The sequence below is a fragment of the Anthonomus grandis genome, chromosome 16 (genome assembly GCF_022605725.1).
Source record: "Anthonomus grandis grandis chromosome 16, icAntGran1.3, whole genome shotgun sequence".
NCBI lineage: Eukaryota > Metazoa > Arthropoda > Insecta > Coleoptera > Curculionidae > Anthonomus > Anthonomus grandis.
This window is the reverse complement of record NC_065561.1, coordinates 20,998,342-21,020,766: the sequence shown is the minus strand read 5'-3', so window position 1 is coordinate 21,020,766 and position 22,425 is coordinate 20,998,342. Positions and strand designations below refer to the sequence as shown.

Below are 22,425 nucleotides of genomic sequence, written 5' to 3'. Positions count from 1 at the left end.
CAATTCTATTTACATAGAATTGCATTCTCCAAAAAAAAACTACTTCTTAAATAAATGAGTTCAGGAACACATGACTCGTGTTAAATCTATTATAAATCTAAAAACTCTGATATAGTGGATACACTTGCTGTCCTACCAATATACCGGATAATGTTGAAGTGTTACAATAAGGGTATTATGATGAAGATTGGAGAAGCTATTGCGTCAATAACGTTTTAACTTTGATCCACATTTAATTTTTAATAACCTGAAATGGTCACCTTAGAAGCGGCATATCCCCACAACAACAAACTCTGACCAGGTCTGAGAATGTCCTGATATAAGGCGAAACACTGGTAATCAACATAATAAACTCCGTTGTCTGTGACTCTGACTTTATATTTTTATTTTTTGAATAAATATACAGTCTACGGAGGACATTAATTTATCTCGTTAACACAACCTTAAGTTAGGACCTTGAAAAATTGGTTAATACAACTAAGTCTTTAATATCTGTATCTCCTTTTGCTCTGGAACGTTTCTGCATCATCACCAACATCGTCTTGAGCGTATTGATCATCCGAGTACTGATTCTCCAATTGCCTTTGGCCAATTGGTCTTCTGGACACCGAGGGTCTTCTTGGTTCCACTGGTGGTAACGTGGGAATGTGGGCACCTTCAGCCCTAAAACCATTTTCGTCAGCGATCCAGTTAACGGTTATGGGAGTACCTTGAAAGAAACACTATAGTAAAGCACAATTTCATCATCTAAATTAACAAAAATCACCATCTGGAGCGGTATAAGAGTACGAGCCAGAAATAACTTCTGCTTCGGTGTTTTTCGGTCCCACTTTCTTGATGTATCCTTGTGCCTGGGCTTGGGTACCATCACCAGAGACGTAGCTGCAATAATTTACGCGTTATATGATACTATGATGGGTTCGCACTTAACTAGACTTGCCTATAACTAAAAGACCCATCGGGATTAATCTCGTTTGACTCTGAAACTATTGGAACAGCTGGCTGGTTACTTTTGTAGCCTTGTTGCTGTTGCCTGTAGGTTTGGGGGGCCGCTACTGTAGTTGCTAATAGACAAGCGAGCATTATCTGTAATAAAATGTTAGATAGATAAAAATTTTCAATCGTTTGTTACTTACCAGAAACATATTTTCCAGCAGAAGAAATATCCTTTCACACAAAGGCACTACGATTGGAGTTGAACAAGTAAGTGCCCATTAAAACGGAGATTCCGCATATTTATAAGAGGTCCCACTAATTATTACGTCTTAGCGTATCGACACACCCTTCCCTAAAGATATTACAAAAGAAGATCCACCGTTCGAGGTTAATTTTACCAGTGTCTGTATGGTGTACTATATGTAATTGACAATTGGTGGGTTTATTAATTGGCGACAAACCTAAATCAGGGATGATTCGTGAGCAATAATAATTGTTTTTAGGAGTCAGAAGACTTTGAAGTGGCCAATGATTGATTTTTCAGTTTGTTACTATAGTAGATAAGTAATTTTTTTGTTAGCTTCTTTGATGAGCTTCTGACAATTTGAATGTATTCGGTGATTTCATTTTTTATAGTACTATCGTTTGCAAAGAAGCCATTATCATGTGCAAATTATCTCAAGCATGTACCATCAAATATAAATATTCAATATTATACGTTTTAACGTTAACATGATTAAATCAAGTTTAAAGCCGATTTACTCCTGTTTTAACATGTCTCAATTAATAAAAGAACCCACTCGTAGTTATTGATTTATTAATATACAAGTATAGAAAGTGCCTCAACTGCCTGGAAGTAACCAAAGATTTGTTTTAAAAATGACGAAAAATAAAAATCTTCTCACTGTTCCAGGAAGTCGAACAAACAAAGAATAATTTCTGGATGAAAAAATACTTCCAGAAAATAAGCAGCGTTCTGGAAAACCCGTCTATACAGATGACTGAATTCGCACGAGTTCCAGGGCATTTCCAGGCAGACGACCCTATAATAATTCATCATTTTTCAGGAAGTTGAGTGCATTTTATCGGGAACTTGGGACGAAGACTTATTGCATACATGAATTTCCACACCCAAGACTTGAATTGACCGGGCGTCTATATTTTTAGCATTGTTGACATTTCATGCATACTTGCATTGTCTACGTTCAATCTGAATCGGACTTTTATTAGTGGAGATGCGTCATGAGAAACGCTATCGGTTTCTTGCAATTTTCGCACTGAGGACATGAGTTGGCCTGACGTGTATATTTTTATTATTGTGTAGATTTGTATCAAGACTATACTCATGTTGGTAGTTTTAATTGTTCTTTACCTTGAAAATGCTTTTTCTTTATTCTCTTGTCATTAGCATTCTGCCATCGCCTTCAGCTTATATTTAAAGCAAATTTAGTTACGGTCAGTTGGGATCATGTTTAATTTCTTTTTGAGTCAATTTTTCCATAAGAAATTACAGTTTTTTACTACAATTAGGGTCTCAACTGTCTGGACAGATTTCTTATCAAAAATGATTGTAGACGATACTATGGATGTTTATCAGACTAATCAATTTAAAGTCATTCCATTGACGAGAATTCGGTTTTTTGGGAATGATTGACATTCTATTGAAATGTTACCAGTAAGTTATTTATTTGGTTTAGTAAGTTTAGGAAGAGATCCAAGTTTTCTTCATCCAATAACAATACAACTTCTGAATAGATGTTGTCTGGTCCTCTATTGTTAAATATATTATTATTCAACGACTTTTTAGTAAATTTTGGTTTTGGTATATTTATCAACCGTATATAGTCAAGGTATATTTATTAAACTGTAGAATATACGTATATCATTAACGTATTAATTGCAAAAATATCGTTTTTTATCAACACAACCCTTACACCCCCCACCCACCCCAAACTTTTCCCTGTAAGAAATTCTTTTGAAAAATCACCGTTTTTCGTCCATAATATCCATTCTAATAGCACACTTTTTTTATTAATATATATTTAATTAATACAAATTTAAATAAGCAAACTGTATTATTAGATTGGATATTAATGACGAAACTAACTGTTATTCATGCGTATTATTTTGAAAAACAATGATTTTTTAAAACAATTTCTTACTGGTAAAAAATGCGGGGTGGGTGGGGGGGTAAGGGTAGGGTTACTGGAAAACGATTTTTTTTCAGAAAATAATTGCCTGAGAAAAAATGCTTTTTAAGAAAACTTTAGGTGATAAAAAAATCTATAGTTTTTGTATCTATACTTTTCTTACATAACCTTAAAGTTTTCAAGTAAAACGTGAAAAAACCCTATTTTATCGCTATGAAAATTACAGTAGTTGTCCTATTTTCTATCGCAAATAACTGGACATTCAGTTTTTTTAAGATAAGATAAAACTATTGGTATATTTATCAACCGTACATGGTCAAGGTATATTTATTATTAAGCTGTTGAATATACGTATGTCATATACGATTCTGCTTAAACAAGGGAGAAAATTACGGCAATTAAAAAAATTGACAAGTGATTTACATCGTTAGTCTTTACACCCGATCACTACACCTCAAGTATGTGATAAAATGACCTCGATACCACTATATAGGATACGATATATTTTTCATACACGTATATTTCTTATAGTATAATAAAGGAATATCATACGCGAAGAAATCTAGAAAAAAAATAGTCAAAAATTGTCTAAAACTGCAAAACTCTCGTTATTCCATGGAATTCAACTGAAGTAACATATAGCTCCCTTTAAAGATCTTTAACCTAGCATTGCGATATCGTTGGCAAATTGAGAAATAATCTATTATTAATGATGGACGTCATTAATGTACAAAAAAACCCATAACGAGTCTGCAGCATTATTTCCCGAATATTCTGAAGCCCAACATTTGTGTCTAGCCATTCTATTGGAATTTTACCTTTGGTTTAGTGGCTTTAGGAAAAGATCCTTATTTCCTTGGAGATGTCCAGATATTTCCTTTATTTTTTTGTGCAGGTTAAAACCATCACGTTTTCGCTGCAAGTCTTCCAGTTCTTTATACTTCATCCAGGCTTCTCTAATTTTCTGGATGCGCCTAAGTTCCCTTGAGTTTTTGTTTTAGCACAAAAAATTATGGACATCCATTGTTTCTGTCAAGTGAATTAATAAATTTGATATTTTAGTCCAGGTGTATCCTAGAGATCATTATTAGCATAGGATTTCGATTTCAGAATACAGGAAGTAGTGTTTAATAATCAACATTCTCAATACAATTTAATTACTAATGGTGTATAGGGTATCATAATTGGCTCTTTGCTTTATACTGTTAACTTTTTTCATGTATTCAAAATGTGCAAAATTCATATTTATTTAATAGTAATCACAAGTCATAGGTCTCAAATAAATTGTATATAAGGTCAGAGGATTACACGCGTTTCATCTGTAATGGGCTTCATCAGATTTTCTGTGAGGAAGGAACAGAAATAATACGCCTTAGGAAAACTTACTAATTTACTGCATATCTTGTGTATTCACTAATAAAAAGAAAAACCGATCAACAACAACTACATATCACTGGTTATTATATTTATGAGGTTAGGATTAAAGGCAAAAAAATAAATTAAGAATATATGAAAAAAGATGACGATTCGAACCATCTACCTCTGTGTTATAAGTAGGTAGCATTAAGTTTTGCTTTATTACACTAAAATTATACCATAACTTGGAAGTGGCTAAATATGAATCATCGGAACAAACTTCGTTTATATTATACAGGTTTTAAAATTATAAAATGTCTTGTAATATTTATGAAAAATGCGATTTAGACAAAGAGATACTTTGATGGTACCCAAACATATACTTCTATAATTTGCCCAAATTATTTAATAACTAGAAGTCCCTCTGGCGTCAATTTTCTAATGTCTTGAACATGTGGTACATGCCTGCTCATAATTTTAAAAACCTTTACTCCTTACTTGTGTATGGCTAGGAATTACTTGGAAATTAAAAAGAACGATATCCTAATAAGATAACGAAAATTAAAAAAACCTTGAAAACAACGAGAGTTTTTTTTTAATCTTGAGATAAAAAATCTAATCGCATCGACAATGGGTAAAAGGGCAACAGCGTACCGAAAACCTAAAAAAGCACTCTCCATGTCGACGCCATTGTTCGCTTTTGGCAACTATAGACATTATACAATCTCAAATCGAGATTATTGATCAAAAAAAAAACGTGTACACTGTATCTATTTTAATTTATGAATCCTTACAAAACCACACCATAATAAATACGCCCGTCATAATTACATTAACGAGCTTTTTTTTAAATTATGATATTTTTTTTCAGTACATTTATTAATGTCGATCTAGCAAAAGTAGTAGTAGTAGCGGAGCCCGATGACGTCCTTAAAAATTAATTCACTATAATATACAAGGTCTTATCTCCGATGTTGATTAAGCGAATATTTAAGGATGTTTTTTTTAATTTTTATACTCAGTTAAATTGTGATAACTTAATACTCATCAGGTCAATAGTTAATACAGTGAATTCTGGACCGTCAAGTGGTTTTCCTAGATTAGATTATTAATAATAAGTAGGTGAGTTAATCCTTCGGTTTGTTTTATATTTGCAATATACTTTCACTATTTTAGATTTAAAACATGACCCTCCAAGTACCGAACGTCATCCTCTACCTTGTGGTCGCACTACTTCTACCGGTACTCGCTGTAATTGCGCTGTTCTTATTCATATTTAGGCAACTAGTGGACTTATACTTAAAAGTTACGTTAAAAGAAAAATATGGCGGTTTATTATGCGCTGCAGACAAGGTGTATGCAAAAAGAATACCCGCAAATCCTTTGGTCATGTTTGGGTGCAGCTACGTCAGAACCGATACAAAAGTCAATTTATTGGAGAAGTTTAGGAATTATGCTGAAAAGAACGTAAGTTAATGATGAGGTATATTGTCCGCTTTAAACATCTGTGATTTTGCAATATTTTAAGACTGGAGTAGAAAGAATACTTTGAAGAGAATAGATTAGGAAAAAGAATATTTGCTTCCACTGAAATTATGTTTTTTCTCAGCAGCTGTCTGGAATAAAACAATTAATTTTGTCTTCCAGGTAGTTGAAAATTGACATTATCCTCAACTGCCTGGAATACTTAAAATAGTATTTTCTTCCAGGCAGTTGCAAGAAAAACATCTTCTGGCAGCAACTGCCTGGAACAGATCAATTGTAGGTACACATTTTGTCATGACTTATTTTTTTTGCTTAAAATAGTCCAAAGAAGGTAGAGAGATACCTTAAGTCGAGCCTTCTACCAGATACCTAAAACAGAGGAACTTAGGGTATCATTAATAAAAATGTCAAATAAGAGAGGACCCTTGAGGAACTCTTGAATTTTTTATATAGGTTTAACTTGATAACTGTAGTTTTGAACCTACATAATGAAAATTTTAGAACCAAAACAACTAAATGTTCACTTATTTGTGATAAAAAATGGCACAACTACTACAATTTTCATAGCGATAGGCCTCGCTTTCGAGCAATAAAATAGGTGTTTTTTCACATTTTACTCGAAAACCTTAAGGTTATGTGAGGAAAGTATAGATATAAAAACTATAGATTTTTTAATAACCTATAATTTTCTCAAGAAGCATTTTTGTCTCAGGCAATTATTTTCTGCAAAAAAACTGTTTTTCATTAAAACTACCCTTACCCCCCCACCCACCCCACACAACTTACCAGTAAGAAATTGTTTTGAAAAATCGTTGTTTTCCAAAATAATACGAATGAATAACAGCTGGTTTCGTTGTTAATATCTAATCTAATAACATAGTTTGTTTATTTAAATTTGATATGATTATATATATTAATAAATATTTAATACAAAAACAGTGGTAGATTGGATCTTATGGACGAAAAAGGGTGATTTTTCAAAAAAAATTCTTCCTGGGCAAATGTTTGGGGTGGGTGGGGGGGTAAGGGTTGTGTTGATGAAAAACAATGTTTTTGCATACATTCAATATTTAATTTAATAACACTGTTTATTCAAATGTGATAAACTTTTATATATAAATATTTAGTATAAAAACAGCGTTATTAAACTGGATAATATATATGGACGAAAAACAGTGATTTTTCAAAAGAATTTTATGAAATATTTCAGTTGTAGTAATCGAGTTTAAAAACTAAGTATGTAAATCCCGTGTACATTTTTTTTCACTAGTTCTACCGCTACTTGCTGTAATTGCACTGTTCTTATTCATATTTCGGCAACTAGTGGACTTATACTTAAAAGTTACGTTAAAAGAAAAATATGGGGGTTTATTATGCGCTGCAGACAAGGTGTATGCAAAAAGAATACCCGCAAATCCTTTGGTCATGTTTGGGTGCAGCTACGTCAGAACCGCTACAAAAGTTAATTTATTGGAGAAGTTTAGGAATTATGCTGAGAAGAACGTAAGTTAATGATGAGGTATATTGTCCGCTTTAAACATCTGTGATTTTGCAATATTTTAAGACTGGAGTAGAAAGAATACTTTGAAGAGAATAGATTAGGAAAAAGAATATTTGCTTCCACTGAAATTATGTTTTTTCTCAGCAGCTGTCTGAAATAGAACAATTAATTTTGTCTTCCAGGTAGTTGAAAATTGACATTATCCTCAACTGCCTGGAATATTTATAATGGTATTTTCTTCCAGGCAGTTGCAAGAAAAACATCTTCTGGCAGCAACTGCCTGGAACAGATCAATTGTAGGTACACATTTTGTCATGACTTATTTTTTTTGCTTAAAATAGTCCAAAGAAGGTAGAGAGATACCTTAAGTCGAGCCTTCTACCAGATACCTAAAACAGAGGAACTTAGGGTACCCTTGAGAAACTCCTAAATTTTTCGTTGATTTAAATGTACGAAAGACCTCGCCTTCTAAAAAAAATGATGGAATAGGTCTCAGTATTATTAGAGGAAGTAGTTGCGAATAAGTTACTAGGATTAAATGATTTTTTAAAGAAGTCTAAGAAAGCATTAATAATTTGTTTAGTACCATCAGTGTTTATTTCAGTAGAACCTGATCGTTTAATGCTTAAATATGATCAAAATTCTCTTTTAATTTGAGATCGAATTGTGATTATTCTTTTTACTTTTAGTAGTGTACCATGGAGGATATTTCAGTTTTAATGCATGTGTTGATTCCTTTGTTGTTCTACAGTTTAATAAATACACCTTGACCATATACAGTTGATAAGTATACCAATAGGTTTAATTTAAGAGCTGTATTTTTCAACCTAGATAATGGAAACTTGTCTAAAACCAAAAAAACTGAAATTTCTTAAAACTTAATGACTTATCTTAAAAAAGTGAATTTTCACTTATTTGCGATAAATAGGGGTTTTTCACGTTTTCTCGACAACCTTAAAGTTATGTGAGAAAAGTATAGAAATAAAAACTATAGATTTTTTATCACCTATAATTTTTTCAAAAAGCATTTTTGTCTCAGGCAATTATTTTCTGCAAAAAAACTGTTTTTCATTAAACCTACCCTTACCCCCCCACCCACCCCACACAACTTACCAGTAAGAAATTGTTTTCAAAAATCACTGTTTTCCAAAATAATACGCATGAATAACAGTTGGTCTCGTCATATCTAATCTAATTACACAATTTGTTTATTTAAATTTGATATAATTATATATACATTGGATATTATGAACGAAAAACGGTGATTTTTTAAAAGAATTTCTTCCTGGGCAAATGTTTGGGGTGGGTGGGGGGGTAAGAGTTATGTTAATGAAAAACAATGTTTTTGCAGGAAATATATATTCAATATTTAATTTAATAACACTGTTTATTTAAATGTGATAAAATTTTATATATAAATATTTAGTATAAAAACAGCATTATTAGATTGAGTCTAAAAACTAAGTCTGTAAGTCCCGCGTCAATTTTTTTAAGTGCCGAAATTTTCTCCCTTTTGCAAACAGAATCGTATATAATATACGTTTATTCTACAGTTTAATAAATAATATACCTTGACCATGTATGGTTGAAACCAACAATTTAAAATCTATATTTAACAATAATAATATTTGATGGGTTGCTTCAGTTTGTATTTTGTAAACCATTTTCAGTTGCTATATAGAAAATTTAAAATGCCTTTAAAAAATACAAAATTTAATAAGCGATTGCTGTATCTTGTAGTGTTGAATTAATTGAAGCTATGTGAATTAAGAATATCAATGAGCCTGGTCAATTTAGTGGATGAAGGTCATTAGCATATTCAGCCATATTTAAGTCTATATAGAGCGATACTCTAAGAAGTCATAAAGTGAGTCAAGGTTATTTACAAAGCAAGAAGAGGGTGCATAGATGACAAATATAAACACGTATTTATTGTAGAATAAAACTCTCATAGCTTGGACTCCATAGGATTCTGTATAATTTTTTTTGTTTTATATAGTGCTAAAAATAAGATTTTTTAAGTATATGTCAACTTGGTTGAAATATCTGAAAGCCCAGAATCTTTATAGGCTATACAAAGTGAAATTTATTTTTCTCTATCTTAAAGAGCCTTTGCTCTATAAAATCTAGAAAAACGGAGATATTTACAAAAGAGAAAATTACTAAATTCTAGGTTGTCTACATAGCCTTTATGGAAAAAAATCAAAGTAGACAAACAAGTCAAGTATATTCGTAAACAAAATTCGTAATTTTTCATGGTTTACTAGTAGAAAGTGTGTTTTTCAGTCATACTTAATGGGATTACGTGAAGAAAACATCATTTTATTACCACCATTTGCATATTGCACCATTGCACCATTGCAATACATCAGACTGAGAGGGCGATATACAACTTTTCATCTGTTACCGAGTGGTTCTTCTGGAAAGAATGTTTTTCTGTCATACTCAATAGAATTACGTAGAAGCATATCATTATTTTAGAACTATGTTAGAAAAAATATTGCGAATTGACCAGTGAACACAGTCCGGATCTAAATCATTGTTGCTGATTTACAAAAATCGTTAATACCTTAAAATGTTCACCCTTAAAGGCCACACCTTTGACCGAAGTTCTTATTTAAAATTCTCTAATAATTTATAAAATATTTCAAAAAAAAATTAAATATTGTAAAAAAAACAGAGATACCAACATGACTTTAGCCGAGTGATTTTTTTAGTATCTTGGTATATAACAATGTTTCGTATTTAAAATACATCATCAGGCACTGGACTGGGAGATTTTTTCAAATACCTTGGTGGCTGTGAAGTTATATAGTAAAAAATGTATGTAGAATTGTAAAAGTTTTTTCTCAATTTGCTGATTTACAAAAATACGTTTATTTTCAAATTTTTCTGAGGTACAAAAATCGTTAATACCTTAAAATGTTCATCCTGAAAGGCCACACGTTAGAGTAAAGCTCTTATTGATAAGCCTCAACTAGTTTTAAAAATACTTAAAAAAATAAAAATTTTTTTAGCATTTGTATTCGAATTTTGTTGAATAGTAGGGTCCATAATAGTATTCCATAAGGTCCATAAGAGTATTCCCAGTTCAGGTTTTCCAAAATATAAACCGTAAAGTTCGTAAAAGTCAACGAATTCATACAATTATTTGCCTTAGGTATGTTTTCTATATTAAAATAAATATAAGATAATTACTATATTAAGATAAAATTTTATGTATTTTTCCTAATTGTTTGAAGTTGATTTTTTTGTTGTAAATATTTAATTAATTTAAGCATTCTTTACTTACGTAAGTCTTGTGTGAAAAACAGTCACTTAGGCTAAATTCGAAGTAATCCAAAATATAAGACTTGAAAAAAAACGCCTAGACTTTTTCAAGACGAATCCTTATCAACAATGTTTTTTTCCATGTATGTCTAATCACTGATAAAATTAATTAAAACTTGTTTGATTTATCTGTGCATTTTAAACGTGCCTAGGGTCTTTAAGATTAATACTTCAAATTATCTGCAAAATAGACTACAATGTTGCAATTAAATAGTCTCTACAAACAATAATATTTATGATTAATAAGACGTCTCATTTTTATGTAGTACATACAAATCTCTTGACCTCAAAACAAACTTTATTAATAGAACAATAAATAATTATTTTATTTAATATTTAAGAGTATTTATAGAAGTATTTATTAAAAAAAATAATAGAAAAGAGTAAAAAAAAGAATAGAGAAAGCTAATGGAAATTTGACTGAAAATGAGGTTAGAATATTCCCTAAAAGCTACTATAAGCAAGAGGTTAAAAAATTAATTATAAATAATAATAAATTTATTAGCAATAAATAGCATTACAATCATAGTAACATATACCCATAAATATATATTTTTTGTAAAGCACCTGTATGTGCCCATATAAATTTACATAAATCTATTATAACTTATTAGAGTGCATTTAAATAATACCAATTTTAATAAATTTCTAATTGCATCATTATGAACTAAAACTAAACCTACACCTATTCTATACATATACATCAATTTTTTTTTTCAAAACAGAATTTCAAAAATTTTGTAGCTGGTGGATTATATAAGATTTAAATTTTGTCAAGAAAATTTAATTTTTTTTTATTTTTCTAATATTTACTGGTAACAAGTTACATGTATTGCGTGTATATATTTAAATAAATAGTTCCGGTTTCCTGTTTTACAAATAACAAATTCTGTAAAAATATGGCCGAGTTTAAGATCGAGATCTCAGCTAATAGTCGAGCTACGACCATGCGGATGTTGGATCTCGTTGGATTCAGAACGACAAAACTAAGATAAAATCGTTGGAATTTTCCCGATAGCTCCAATAAAAGCCGAGATATCGACCTCCAAAATTTGGTTTTTTTCATTTTTCGGGTATACCCCCCCGCATCAAATTTTTTCACGAAAAAATTTTTTTTTCGAAATTAAACTACGTATACCAGCGTCTTATTTAGGTCACCTAGATTACAAAAATACCGGGTTATAACAGGATCCGAGCAGAACTAAAGGAATGAGAGCACTTTGAAAATCCTGAAAAAGTCACTTTTTGACGCCGTTTTTGAGGCCAAAAATGGGCTTCAAAAATGCAAGATCTCAGCTAATACAAGAGCTACGACCTTGCAAATGGTCTCGTTAGATTCAGAAGGATGAAACTAAGATAAAACCGTTGGAATTTTCCCGATAGCTCCAATAGAAGCCGAAATATCGACCTTCAAAGTTTGGGTTTTTTCATTTTTCGGGTATACCCCCCCGTATCAAATTTTTTCACGAAAAAAATTTTTTTTCGAAATTACACTAAGTATACCAGCGTCTTATTTAGGTCACCTAGATTACAAAAATACCGGGTTATAACAGGATCCGAGCAGAACTAAAGGAATGAGAGCACTTTGAAAATCCTGAAAAAGTCACTTTTTGACGCCGTTTTTGAGGCCAAAAATGGGCTTCAAAAATGCAAGATCTCAGCTAATAGAAGAGCTACGACCATGCGGATGGTCTCGTTGGATTCAGAAGGACAAAACTAAGATAAAACCGTTGGAATTTTCCCGATAGGTCCTTTAGAAGCCGAGATATCGACCTCCAAAGTTTGGGTTTTTTCATTTTTCGGGTATACCCCCCCGTATCAAATTTTTTCACAAAAAATTTTTTTTTCGAAATTAAACTAAGTATACCAGCGTCTTATTTAGGTCACCTAGATTACAAAAATACCGGGTTATAACAGGATCCGAGCAGAACTAAAGGAATGAGAGCACTTTGAAAATCCTGAAAAAGTCATTTTTTGACGCCGTTTTTGAGGCCAAAAATGGGCTTCAAAAATGCAAGATCTCAGCTAATAGAAGAGCTACGACCTTGCGGATGGTCTCGTTGGATTCAGAAGGATGAAACTAAGATAAAACCGTTGGAATTTTCCCGATAGGATCTATAGAAGCCGAAATATCGACCTCCAAAGTTTGGGTTTTTTCATTTTTCGGGTATACCCCCCCGTATCAAATTTTTTCACGAAAAAATTTTTTTTTTCGAAATTAAACTAAGTATACCAGCGTCTTATTTAGGTCACCTAGATTACAAAAATACCGGGTTATAACAGGATCCGAGCAGAACTAAAGGAATGAGAGCACTTTGAAAATCCTGAAAAAGTCACTTTTTTACGCCGTTTTTGAGGCCAAAAATGGGCTTCAAAAATGCAAGATCTCAGCTAATAGAAGAGCTACGACCTTGCGGATGGTCTCGTTGGATTCAGAAGGATGAAACTAAGATAAAACCGTTGGAATTTTCCCGATAGGATCTATAGAAGCCGAGATATCGACCTCCAAAATTTGGGTTTTTTCATTTTTCGGGTATACCCCCCCGTATCAAATTTTTTCATGAAAAATTTTTTTTTTCGAAATTAAACTTAGTATACCAGCGTCTTATTTAGGTCACCTAGATTACAAAAATACCGGGTTATAACAGGATCGGAGCAAAACTAAAGGAATGAGAGCACTTTGAAAATCCTGAAAAAGTCACTTTTTGACGCCGTTTTTGAGGCCAAAAATGGGCTTCAAAAATGCAAGATCTCAGCTAATAGAAGAGCTACGACCTTGCGGATGGTCTCGTTGGATTCAGAAGGATGAAACTAAGATAAAACCGTTGGAATTTTCCCGATAGGACTATAGAAGCCGAGATATCGACCTCCAAAATTTGGGTTTTTTCATTTTTCGGGTATACCCCCCCGTATCAAATTTTTTCATGAAAAATTTTTTTTTTCGAAATTAAACTTAGTATACCAGCGTCTTATTTAGGTCACCTAGATTACAAAAATACCGGGTTATAACAGGATCGGAGCAAAACTAAAGGAATGAGAGCACTTTGAAAATCCTGAAAAAGTCACTTTTTGACGCCGTTTTTGAGGCCAAAAATGGGCTTTAAAAATGCAAGATCTCAGCTAATAGAAGAGCTACGACCTTGCGGATGGTCTCGTTGGATTCAGAAGGATGAAACTAAGATAAAACCGTTGGAATTTTCCCGATAGGTCCAATAGAAGCCGAGATATCGACCTCCAAAGTTTGGGTTTTTTCATTTTTCGGGTAAACCCCCCCGTATCAAATTTTTTCACGAAAAATTTTTTTTTTCGAAATTAAACTAAGTATACCAGCGTCTTATTTAGGTCACCTAGATTACAAAAATACCGGGTTATAACAGGATCCGAGCAGAACTAAAGGAATGAGAGCACTTTGAAAATCCTGAAAAAGTCACTTTTTGACGCCGTTTTTGAGGCCAAAAATGGGCTTCAAAAATGCAAGATCTCAGCTAATAGAAGAGCTACGACCTTGCGGATGGTCTCGTTGGATTCAGAAGGATGAAACTAAGATAAAACCGTTGGAATTTTCCCGATAGGATCTATAGAAGCCGAGATATCGACCTCCAAAATTTGGGTTTTTTCATTTTTCGGGTATACCCCCCCGTATCAAATTTTTTCACGAAAAATTTTTTTTTCGAAATTAAATTAAGTATAGCAGCGCCTTATTTAGGTCACCTAGATTACAAAAATACCGGGTTATAACAGGATCCGAGCAGAACTAAAGGAATGAGAGCACTTTGAAAATCCTGAAAAAGTCACTTTTTGACGCCGTTTTTGAGGCCAAAAATGGGCTTCAAAAATGCAAGATCTCAGCTAATAGAAGAGCTACGATCTTATGGAGGGTCTCGTTGGATTCAGAAGGACGAAACTAAGATAAAAGCGTTGGAATTTTCCCGATAGGATCTATAGAAGCCGAGATATCGACCTCCAAAGTTTGGGTTTTTTCATTTTTCGGGTATACCCCCCCGTATCAAATTTTTTCACGAAAAATTTTTTTTTTCGAAATTAAACTAAGTATACCAGCGTCTTATTTAGGTCACCTAGATTACAAAAATACCGGGTTATAACAGGATCCGAGCAGAACTAAAGGAATGAGAGCACTTTGAAAATCCTGAAAAAGTCACTTTTTGACATATTTTACAAATTGCAACTTTATAAAGGTTGTTTTGATATTTGTTACCCTCGCTACTTATATATTTTTAATTGTTCCAATTGCAAATACAAGAGACATTATTATTCACAAATAAAAAGTATATTTATTATTTTAGATCTTAGGTAACGCAGATGAGTACCTAAAACTGACGTCCACCTTGCACTGCTTCCTTGGACAAGCCTATCTGCAAAAAGAGACTATGGAAGTAGAAGAGATTGCTAAACCATTTCCTTTGCCAGAAGACAATGATGGAAAGTTTAATGAGGAATATTTAAAAAAATCTGTGGCACAACTATATTCAGCACCACTACCCAGAAATAACACCGCCTTATTTGATGTGTTCGTGTCTACCGAACCTTTGGAAGATTTTCATCCAAGTGTAAGAATACTGAGAGAATCCTAAATTCATATTCAAGTAGGTTCTCTTTATATGTTTAGGTGCCAGGTTATGTGTACCCAATGATGTTCCGGATGCACCACTCCGTAGCAGATGGCGCGAGATGTATAACCTTGATTGCGAAATGTTGGGCAGACGAGGAGCAAGCGCTCTATTCCGACCAGTTGACTTTAGGAGAAAAAAGGGAAAAAAATACGAAAACTGTCATTGAAAGTATAGTGAGTATTCCTGATCAAATTTAAGTCCCTCTTAGTTGCAAGTTTCAGCATTGCCTGACCAGTCAGTCTTATCACTTAAGTACCCGGGGAAAAGGCTTAAGAATAATGAGAAGACACTTCTAGGCAGTCAGAATGACTCAGATACCTGGACCTTTCAAGTGCCTGGAATAAGTTTATGAGTTCTTAAAAGACTCTTACAGGCAATCAAAGTTACTCAGACTCATTCACCCACAGGAATCCCTTTATATGGTTGGTCTTCTCTTACTGTTCTGTGTTTCCCTATGTATCTCCCTTTTTCAAATACGTCAAATGAATAAAAGGAATTGTTGACTTCTTATAAGCAGTTGGGCCAAACCTTTATTCATTTCTTCTTCTTTTTCAAAGACGTCAAGTGCCTGGAAGAAATTATTGATTTCTTACAGGCAGTTAAACCAAACGTCTCTTCTCTTCTTATTTTTCAAAGACGTCAAATCGGTGGAAGAAATTGTTGATTTTGTCACAGTAAACATTTGACAAATGTTTTATTGTAAAGAGTGGAGTGATACATGTAGATACATATTGAAAAAACAGATCTACTCTTCCAGGCATTATGCTCTTCCCGAAAAGTCCTTAAATGGTTTTAAGGAATATATCTCTTCTTCCAGGCATTCTGTTCTCCTCAGGGATCTTTTCTGGACCCCACGGGGTCTCTGGGTTCTCTTTTTACCTCAGATGACTTTCAAGTACCTCGAATAAGTTTATGAGTATTTCAAAGATACTTCCAGGTAGTCAAAGTGACTCAGATTACCTTTAAGTGCCTGGAAGAATTTTATGAGTTCTTTAAAGAATCCTACAGGCTATCAGAGTTTCTTAGACTCATTCACCTACAGGAATCCTTTTATATGTTTGCTCTTCTCTTACTATTCTGTGTTTCCCTCAGGAAGATCCCAACAGATCGGAGTGCCTGTAAGAGTAAATATATTTTTCCAGGCATTCACTGCTTGTAAATATATATTGGAAAAACAGATCTACTCTTCTAGGCATTTTGTTCTTCTCAAGAAGCTCCTCTGGATCCCACGGGGTCTCTGGGTTCTCCTTTTGCCTCAGATGACTTTCAAGTACCTCGAATAAGTTTATGAGTATTTAAAAGGTACTTCCAGGCAGTCAAAGTGACTCAGATGCCTGCAATAGACCCTTTCAAGTGCCTGGAATAAGTTTATGAGTTTCTTAAAAGACTCTTACAGGCAACCAAAGTAACTCAGACTCACTCACCCACAGGAATCCCTTAATATGTTTTCTCTTACTGTTCTGTGTTTCCCTCAGGAAGATCCCAACAGATAGGAGTGCCTGGAAGAGTAAATATATTCTTCCAGACATTCAGTGCTTGTAGATATATATTGGACAAACAGATCTATTCTTCCTGAAAAGTCCTTACAGAACTCTAAGGAGTATATCTCTTCTTCCAGGCATTCTGTTCTTCTCAGGGAGCTCTTCTGGACTGGAATCCTTTTACCTCAGATGACTTTCAAGTACCTCGAATAAGTTTATGAGTTTTTAAAGGATACTTCCAGGCAGTCAAAGTGACTCAGATTACCTGCAAGTGCCTGGAAGAATTTTATGAGTACTTTTACAGGCACTCAAATTATGTTCAAGTGCCTAAAATAAGTTTATGAGATGAATTATTTCTCGTGACCTCAGTTTGTAAGTTTGCTTTTGTTGGATATAAACTTAAAAAAAAAACATATTTCAGACGATCAATTATGTATTCTGTCAACGTTTCAATCTCTATGAGATCATCCTCAGGCCTATATATTGTAGATCGTCCTCGTTAAGCATAATAACAGTAATATCGTAATCAATATAGAAATTTATAGATTTTTCCGTGCTCTAAGGTTTTTAATTCTTTCTGTTACAACACTCCTATGTTGGGAGATGAATTTAGATTGATCGTGTGAAGTAGTTTTTTATTACTTAAATTCAACATAAGCTAAAATTAAGTAAGTTTTTGAGTACTTCGAAAACTCTTAGAGACAGTCAACATAGTTGAACTTTCTGAAATAGCCCCACAGATGACCTTTAAGTGCATAATAGAGGTTGAAGAACAATTAGAAAACACTTCCAGGCAATCAAAGTGATTCAGATTCCTAGAGCATACCTTCTGACTACCTTTAATTACTTGGAATAAGTTTATCATTAATTAGAAGACACTTATAGGCAGTCAAACTCACTTAGATTTAGGGAATAGACCCTCAGATTACCTTCAAGTCCCTGGAATAAATGTATGAGTTATTAGAAGATTCTTACAGGCAATCAAAGTTACTCAGACTTATTCACCCACAGGAATCCCTTAATATGTTTTCTCTTACTGTTCTGTGTTTCCCTCAGGAAGATCCCAACAGATATGAATGCCTAGAAAAGTAAATATATTCTTCCAGGCATTCAGTGCTTTTAGATATATATTGGAAAAACAGATCTACTCTTCCTGAGAAGTCCTTACAGAATTCTAAGGAATATATCTCTTCTTCCAAGCATTCTGTTTTCCTCAGAAGCCTCTTCTGGACCCCACAGGAATCCTTTTACCTCAGATGACTTTCAAGTACCTCGGATAAGCTTATGAGTATTTTAAAGATACTTCCGGGCAGTCAAAGTGACTCAGATTCCTAAAATAGACCCTCAAATTACCTTCAAGTGCCTGGAATAAGTTCATGATTCTTACAGGCAATCAAAGTTACTCAGACTCATTCACCTACAGAAATCCCTTTATATGTTTGCTCTTCTCTTACTGTTCTGTGTTTTCCTCAGGAAGATCCCAACAGATCGGAGTGCCTGGAAGAGTAAATATATTCTTCCAGACATTCAGTGCTTGTAGATATATATTGGACAAACAGATCTACTCTTCCTGAAAAATCCTTACAGAATTCTAAAGAATATATTTCTTCTTCCAGGCATTCTGTTCTCCTCAGGGAGCTATTTTGGACCCCACAGGAATTCTTTTACCTCAGATGACTTTCAAGTACCTCGGATAAGCTTATGAGTATTTTAAAGATACTTCCAGGCAGTCAAAGTGACTCAGATTCCTGAAATAGACCCTCAAATTACCTTCAAGTGCCTGGAATAAGTTCATGATTCTTACAGGCAATCAAAGTTACTCAGACTCATTCACCTACAGGAATCCTTTTATATGTTTGCTCTTCTCTTACTGTTCTGTGTTTCCCTCAGGAAGATCCCAACAGATCGGAGTGCCTGGAAGAGTAAATATATTCTTCCAGACATTTACTTGTAGATATATATTGGACAAACAGATCTACTCTTCCTGAAAAGTCCTTACAGAATTCTAAAGAATATATTTCTTCTTCCAGGCATTCCGTTCTCCTCAGGGAGCTATTTTGGACCCCACAGGAATTCTTTTACCTCAGATGACAATCAAGTACCTCGAGTAAGTTTATGACTATTTCAAAGATACTTCCAGGCAGTCAAAGTTACTTAGACTCCTGGAATAGACCCTCAAATTACCTTCAAGTGCCTGGAAAAAGCTTATGAGTACGTAAAAGCCTATATAACATCTAATTACTGTAAACAAATCAGTCGAATGCTCATAATTTCCTCGATAACTTATAGCAGTTTTCTGAGGTAAGCTTCTAACGCCCATGCTTTTTAACTTGAGCGATAACGCACAATCAAATGCCTTAAATTATTCAACATAAATCCTAGCAATTCCGAGGCAAATTGTAGCTGTGGACACACACTATCTTACTCCCTAATGATTTCAGTTTTGACAAACAGAGCCATCCACTCGGAACAGAGTACATTTCTTTTCTCCCATGTTATAAGAAAATAGTCTAAGTTTCTGACTAGAAGTTCTCTACATAAGTAATCGCCTGATAAGTGAACACACTTCTTTCGGCAATCCTTCCATCTGGGCATATTTTTTTTGCAAAATGTTTACGTTTAAATGACGTCGCTTAGGGCTAGATCTGGTGAGTAAGGGGAGATGGTCAAGCAGTTCAAACCACAATTAAACACCCTTGTGACATTGCTTTAAACAATCGTATTTTTTTCCATTTAAAGGCTCCTAATAAGCCTCTTAAAAGTTTTCGTTGTTTGAAGATAATTGATAAGTATAGCTACATAACTATCAAAAAAAAAAAAAGGAAATTCCCAAGCACTTCGCTATTTTGACCATATTTTCAAAGCATTTATATGTATTTAACTTTCGTCCAGATCTATTAGTTTGCTGATCAGTATCAGTTGCTCAGAAAAGCCTCCTCAAAGCGTCACCTCGATCTGGATGGATCTATGGAAATTACTTTTGTTTATTTTCCTCAAATTTCGGCCATTGGCCAAACTCCTCATCGTCTCCTGAGCATCCTCTATTATGGTTTTCCTTGTTAAATACACGTACTTATTTGTTTTCTTGTTATTTAAATGTAAATATTTCTGAAACAGTTGAGTTTTGAGATAAGGTGTGTTATACGAAACTTGCTTGGAATTTAGCCTATATTTTATAAATGCAATAAAAAATATAGCATTCGATTACGTCATATCTTTTTTTTTGTTCCATCCTGTATACAAAAATTTATGTGAAATAATGCGCAACTTAAAATAAAAATCGACGGGTTCGAGCGTTTTCTCAAAAAATCATGTCTCTAATTTTTTATCGAATTATGCGGAACTTTAAGCGGTCACTATATATTTGAATAGGTGTGTTTTTCCAGATAAGCCTTACGAGCGAAGCACTAGCCTTGATCCAGCTTCTAATAACAGGAACTGTAGCATTCCTAAATGCGTCATTTCTAAAAGAATGTGACGACAATATTATACACCAGAAAGGGCGTCCTTTATGCGGCGATAAGTTGATTGCTTGGCAAACCGAGGTGGAGAGTTGTCACGTGCAAACTGTTAAGAATATCAAAAACAGAATTCCGAACACGAAGTTTTCGGACGTGATATTTTATTGCGTTTCTGCCGCCATGACCGATTATTTTAATATGGTAAGCAGCATGTCAATGTCTTTATATATTTTTAAACCGTGAGTCGTTTTTTCTTTAGAAAAACGTTTCTTCACCAGAAAAAATCTCCTGTATACTTCCGTTTTTAATTTTCAAACCGTCAGGAAACGGATTCCGTCCCAGAGATCTCAAGAGCGAATTTACGTTCATCACCATCGACTTGTCTTTAGTAAATCCCTCAAATGGTTTCACTACTGGACTAGAGAAAGTTAAGACTAATTTAGATGAAGGCAAAAATAGTGTGCTTAAAGATGTAATCAGTTAAACTAAGTATTTTCTATTTAAATTTCTCTATAATATTATCTTTCAGTTCCTATACGTAACAGCCAATTACTTAATGGCAGTAATTCCTACGACGATATGCCCATTTGTTTTCGATACTTCAGCATACACTGCTGCGATAAGCAATGTACCTGGATGCGAGAAATTTAAGTTTCTCGGACACGACGTGCTCTCGTTAATTATCAGTGCACCAAATACAAACCAAACTGGTATAACAAATTATTTGGAAACTGCCTGTAGGATTATTAAGTGTTCTTTTTAGGTTTAACTGTAACAATACTAACGCTGGACGATAAATTCAATATATGCCTGTTTGCGGATAAAGCATTCATTCAAAATCAAGAAGACGGACAGTTCATCGTGGATCGAGTAGTGAGGAATATTGAGATATTAAATGACGAAAGCAAACTCATATTTGCGTAAATGTAAATGATTGGTTCATTTGGAATAAATGATTGTCTTTGGAGTCTGTCTTAGCTAAACTCAATAATATTTTCACGATATGCACCTGACGCATTCACCAGGGTATCGAGAAAAGTATTGGAAAAATACTTAAATACTACTACCAGGGCTCGCATTAGTTTCTATCAAGAAGAGAAACGCATTAATAAAGGAAAAATATAAATGTGTCAGCAATCTTGTAATTTATTAAATAACCTTAATACTTCGGAATTACCTACAACATTATAATTAATCAAACGTGGACGATGTTAAATAGATTTACTGTTTCTAAGTATCCTTTTTTAGCGTTTCCAAGACAGAATCCAGTTAGTTAAGAATAAGGTAGCTGTAGGTACTAATTAATAGTTTCGTTTAACCCTTGAAGCTACTGTTGAATCGTACAGTACTACAGGGTCTGATCAAGTTAATATAATTATGTTTTTTCTCTTGTTTCTGACCAGGAACTGATAGAGTAGTGAACATTTTTTTGAATTCAAACTAACTATAGCAGCGTCTCGTTCTCATCACCCATGGTGGTCTCGTTGAATTCAGAGGGACGAAACTACGGTAAAACCGTTGGAATTTTCCCGGTAGGACCTATAGAAGCCGAGATATCGACCTCCAAGGATTTTTCATTTTTCACAAAAATAAAAATTTTTTCGAATTCGAACCAACTATACCAACGTCTTCTTCTCATCACGTACATTACGAAAAGACCAAGTTATAACAAGATTCGAGTAGAACTAAGGGAATGAGAGCACTTTGAATATTCGGAAAATGTCACTTTTCGACGTCGTTTTTGAGCCCAAAAATGGGTCAAAAAAATGCGAGATCTCAGCTAATATGAGAGCTACGATCTTAAGGATGGTCTCGTTGGATTCAGAAGGACAAAACTAAGATAAAACCGTTGGAATTTTCCCAATAGTGTCCATAGAAGCCGAGATATCGACCTCCAAAGTTTGGGATTTTTCATTTTTCGGGTATACCCCCCCGTATCGAATTTTTTCACCAAAAATTTTTTTTTTCGAAATCGAACTAAGCATACCAGCGGCTTATTCTTATCACGTACATTACGAAAATACCGGGTTATAACAAGATTCGAGTAGAACTAAGGGAATGAGAGCACTTTGAAAATTCGGAAAATGTCACTTT

The 22,425-nt window shown here is 33.7% G+C and overlaps 2 protein-coding genes across 4 annotated transcripts; one reads left to right on the top strand and one right to left on the bottom strand.

The window, feature by feature from the left end:
* Positions 1–357: 357 nt before the first annotated feature.
* Positions 358–10,926, bottom strand: LOC126745559 (endocuticle structural glycoprotein SgAbd-2-like). Of its 2 annotated transcripts, XM_050453440.1 has the most exons (5): positions 10,721–10,924; positions 1,137–1,288; positions 941–1,086; positions 767–882; positions 358–709 (listed from the first exon to the last, which is right to left on the bottom strand). In XM_050453440.1, exons 2-5 carry the CDS (start codon positions 1,143–1,145, stop codon positions 486–488), a joined length of 495 nt encoding a protein of 164 aa, XP_050309397.1. In that variant the 5' UTR covers positions 1,146–1,288; positions 10,721–10,924; the 3' UTR covers positions 358–485. The 2 variants fall into 2 exon arrangements, with proteins under 2 accessions (XP_050309397.1, XP_050309398.1); XM_050453441.1 differs by lacking the exon at positions 1,137–1,288 and having other exon boundaries at positions 10,721–10,926.
* LOC126745554 (uncharacterized) lies at positions 5,317–21,298 on the top strand. Of its 2 annotated transcripts, none has more exons than XM_050453434.1 (8): positions 5,317–5,560; positions 5,619–5,909; positions 15,063–15,326; positions 15,386–15,562; positions 20,257–20,532; positions 20,591–20,803; positions 20,861–21,041; positions 21,095–21,298. In XM_050453434.1, the coding sequence occupies exons 2-8, from the start codon at positions 5,628–5,630 to the stop codon at positions 21,253–21,255; spliced, it is 1,554 nt and encodes a 517-aa protein (XP_050309391.1). In that variant the 5' UTR covers positions 5,317–5,560; positions 5,619–5,627; the 3' UTR covers positions 21,256–21,298. The 2 variants fall into 2 exon arrangements, with proteins under 2 accessions (XP_050309391.1, XP_050309390.1); XM_050453433.1 differs by having other exon boundaries at positions 5,318–5,564.
* The last annotated feature ends 1,127 nt before the right edge of the window (positions 21,299–22,425 follow it).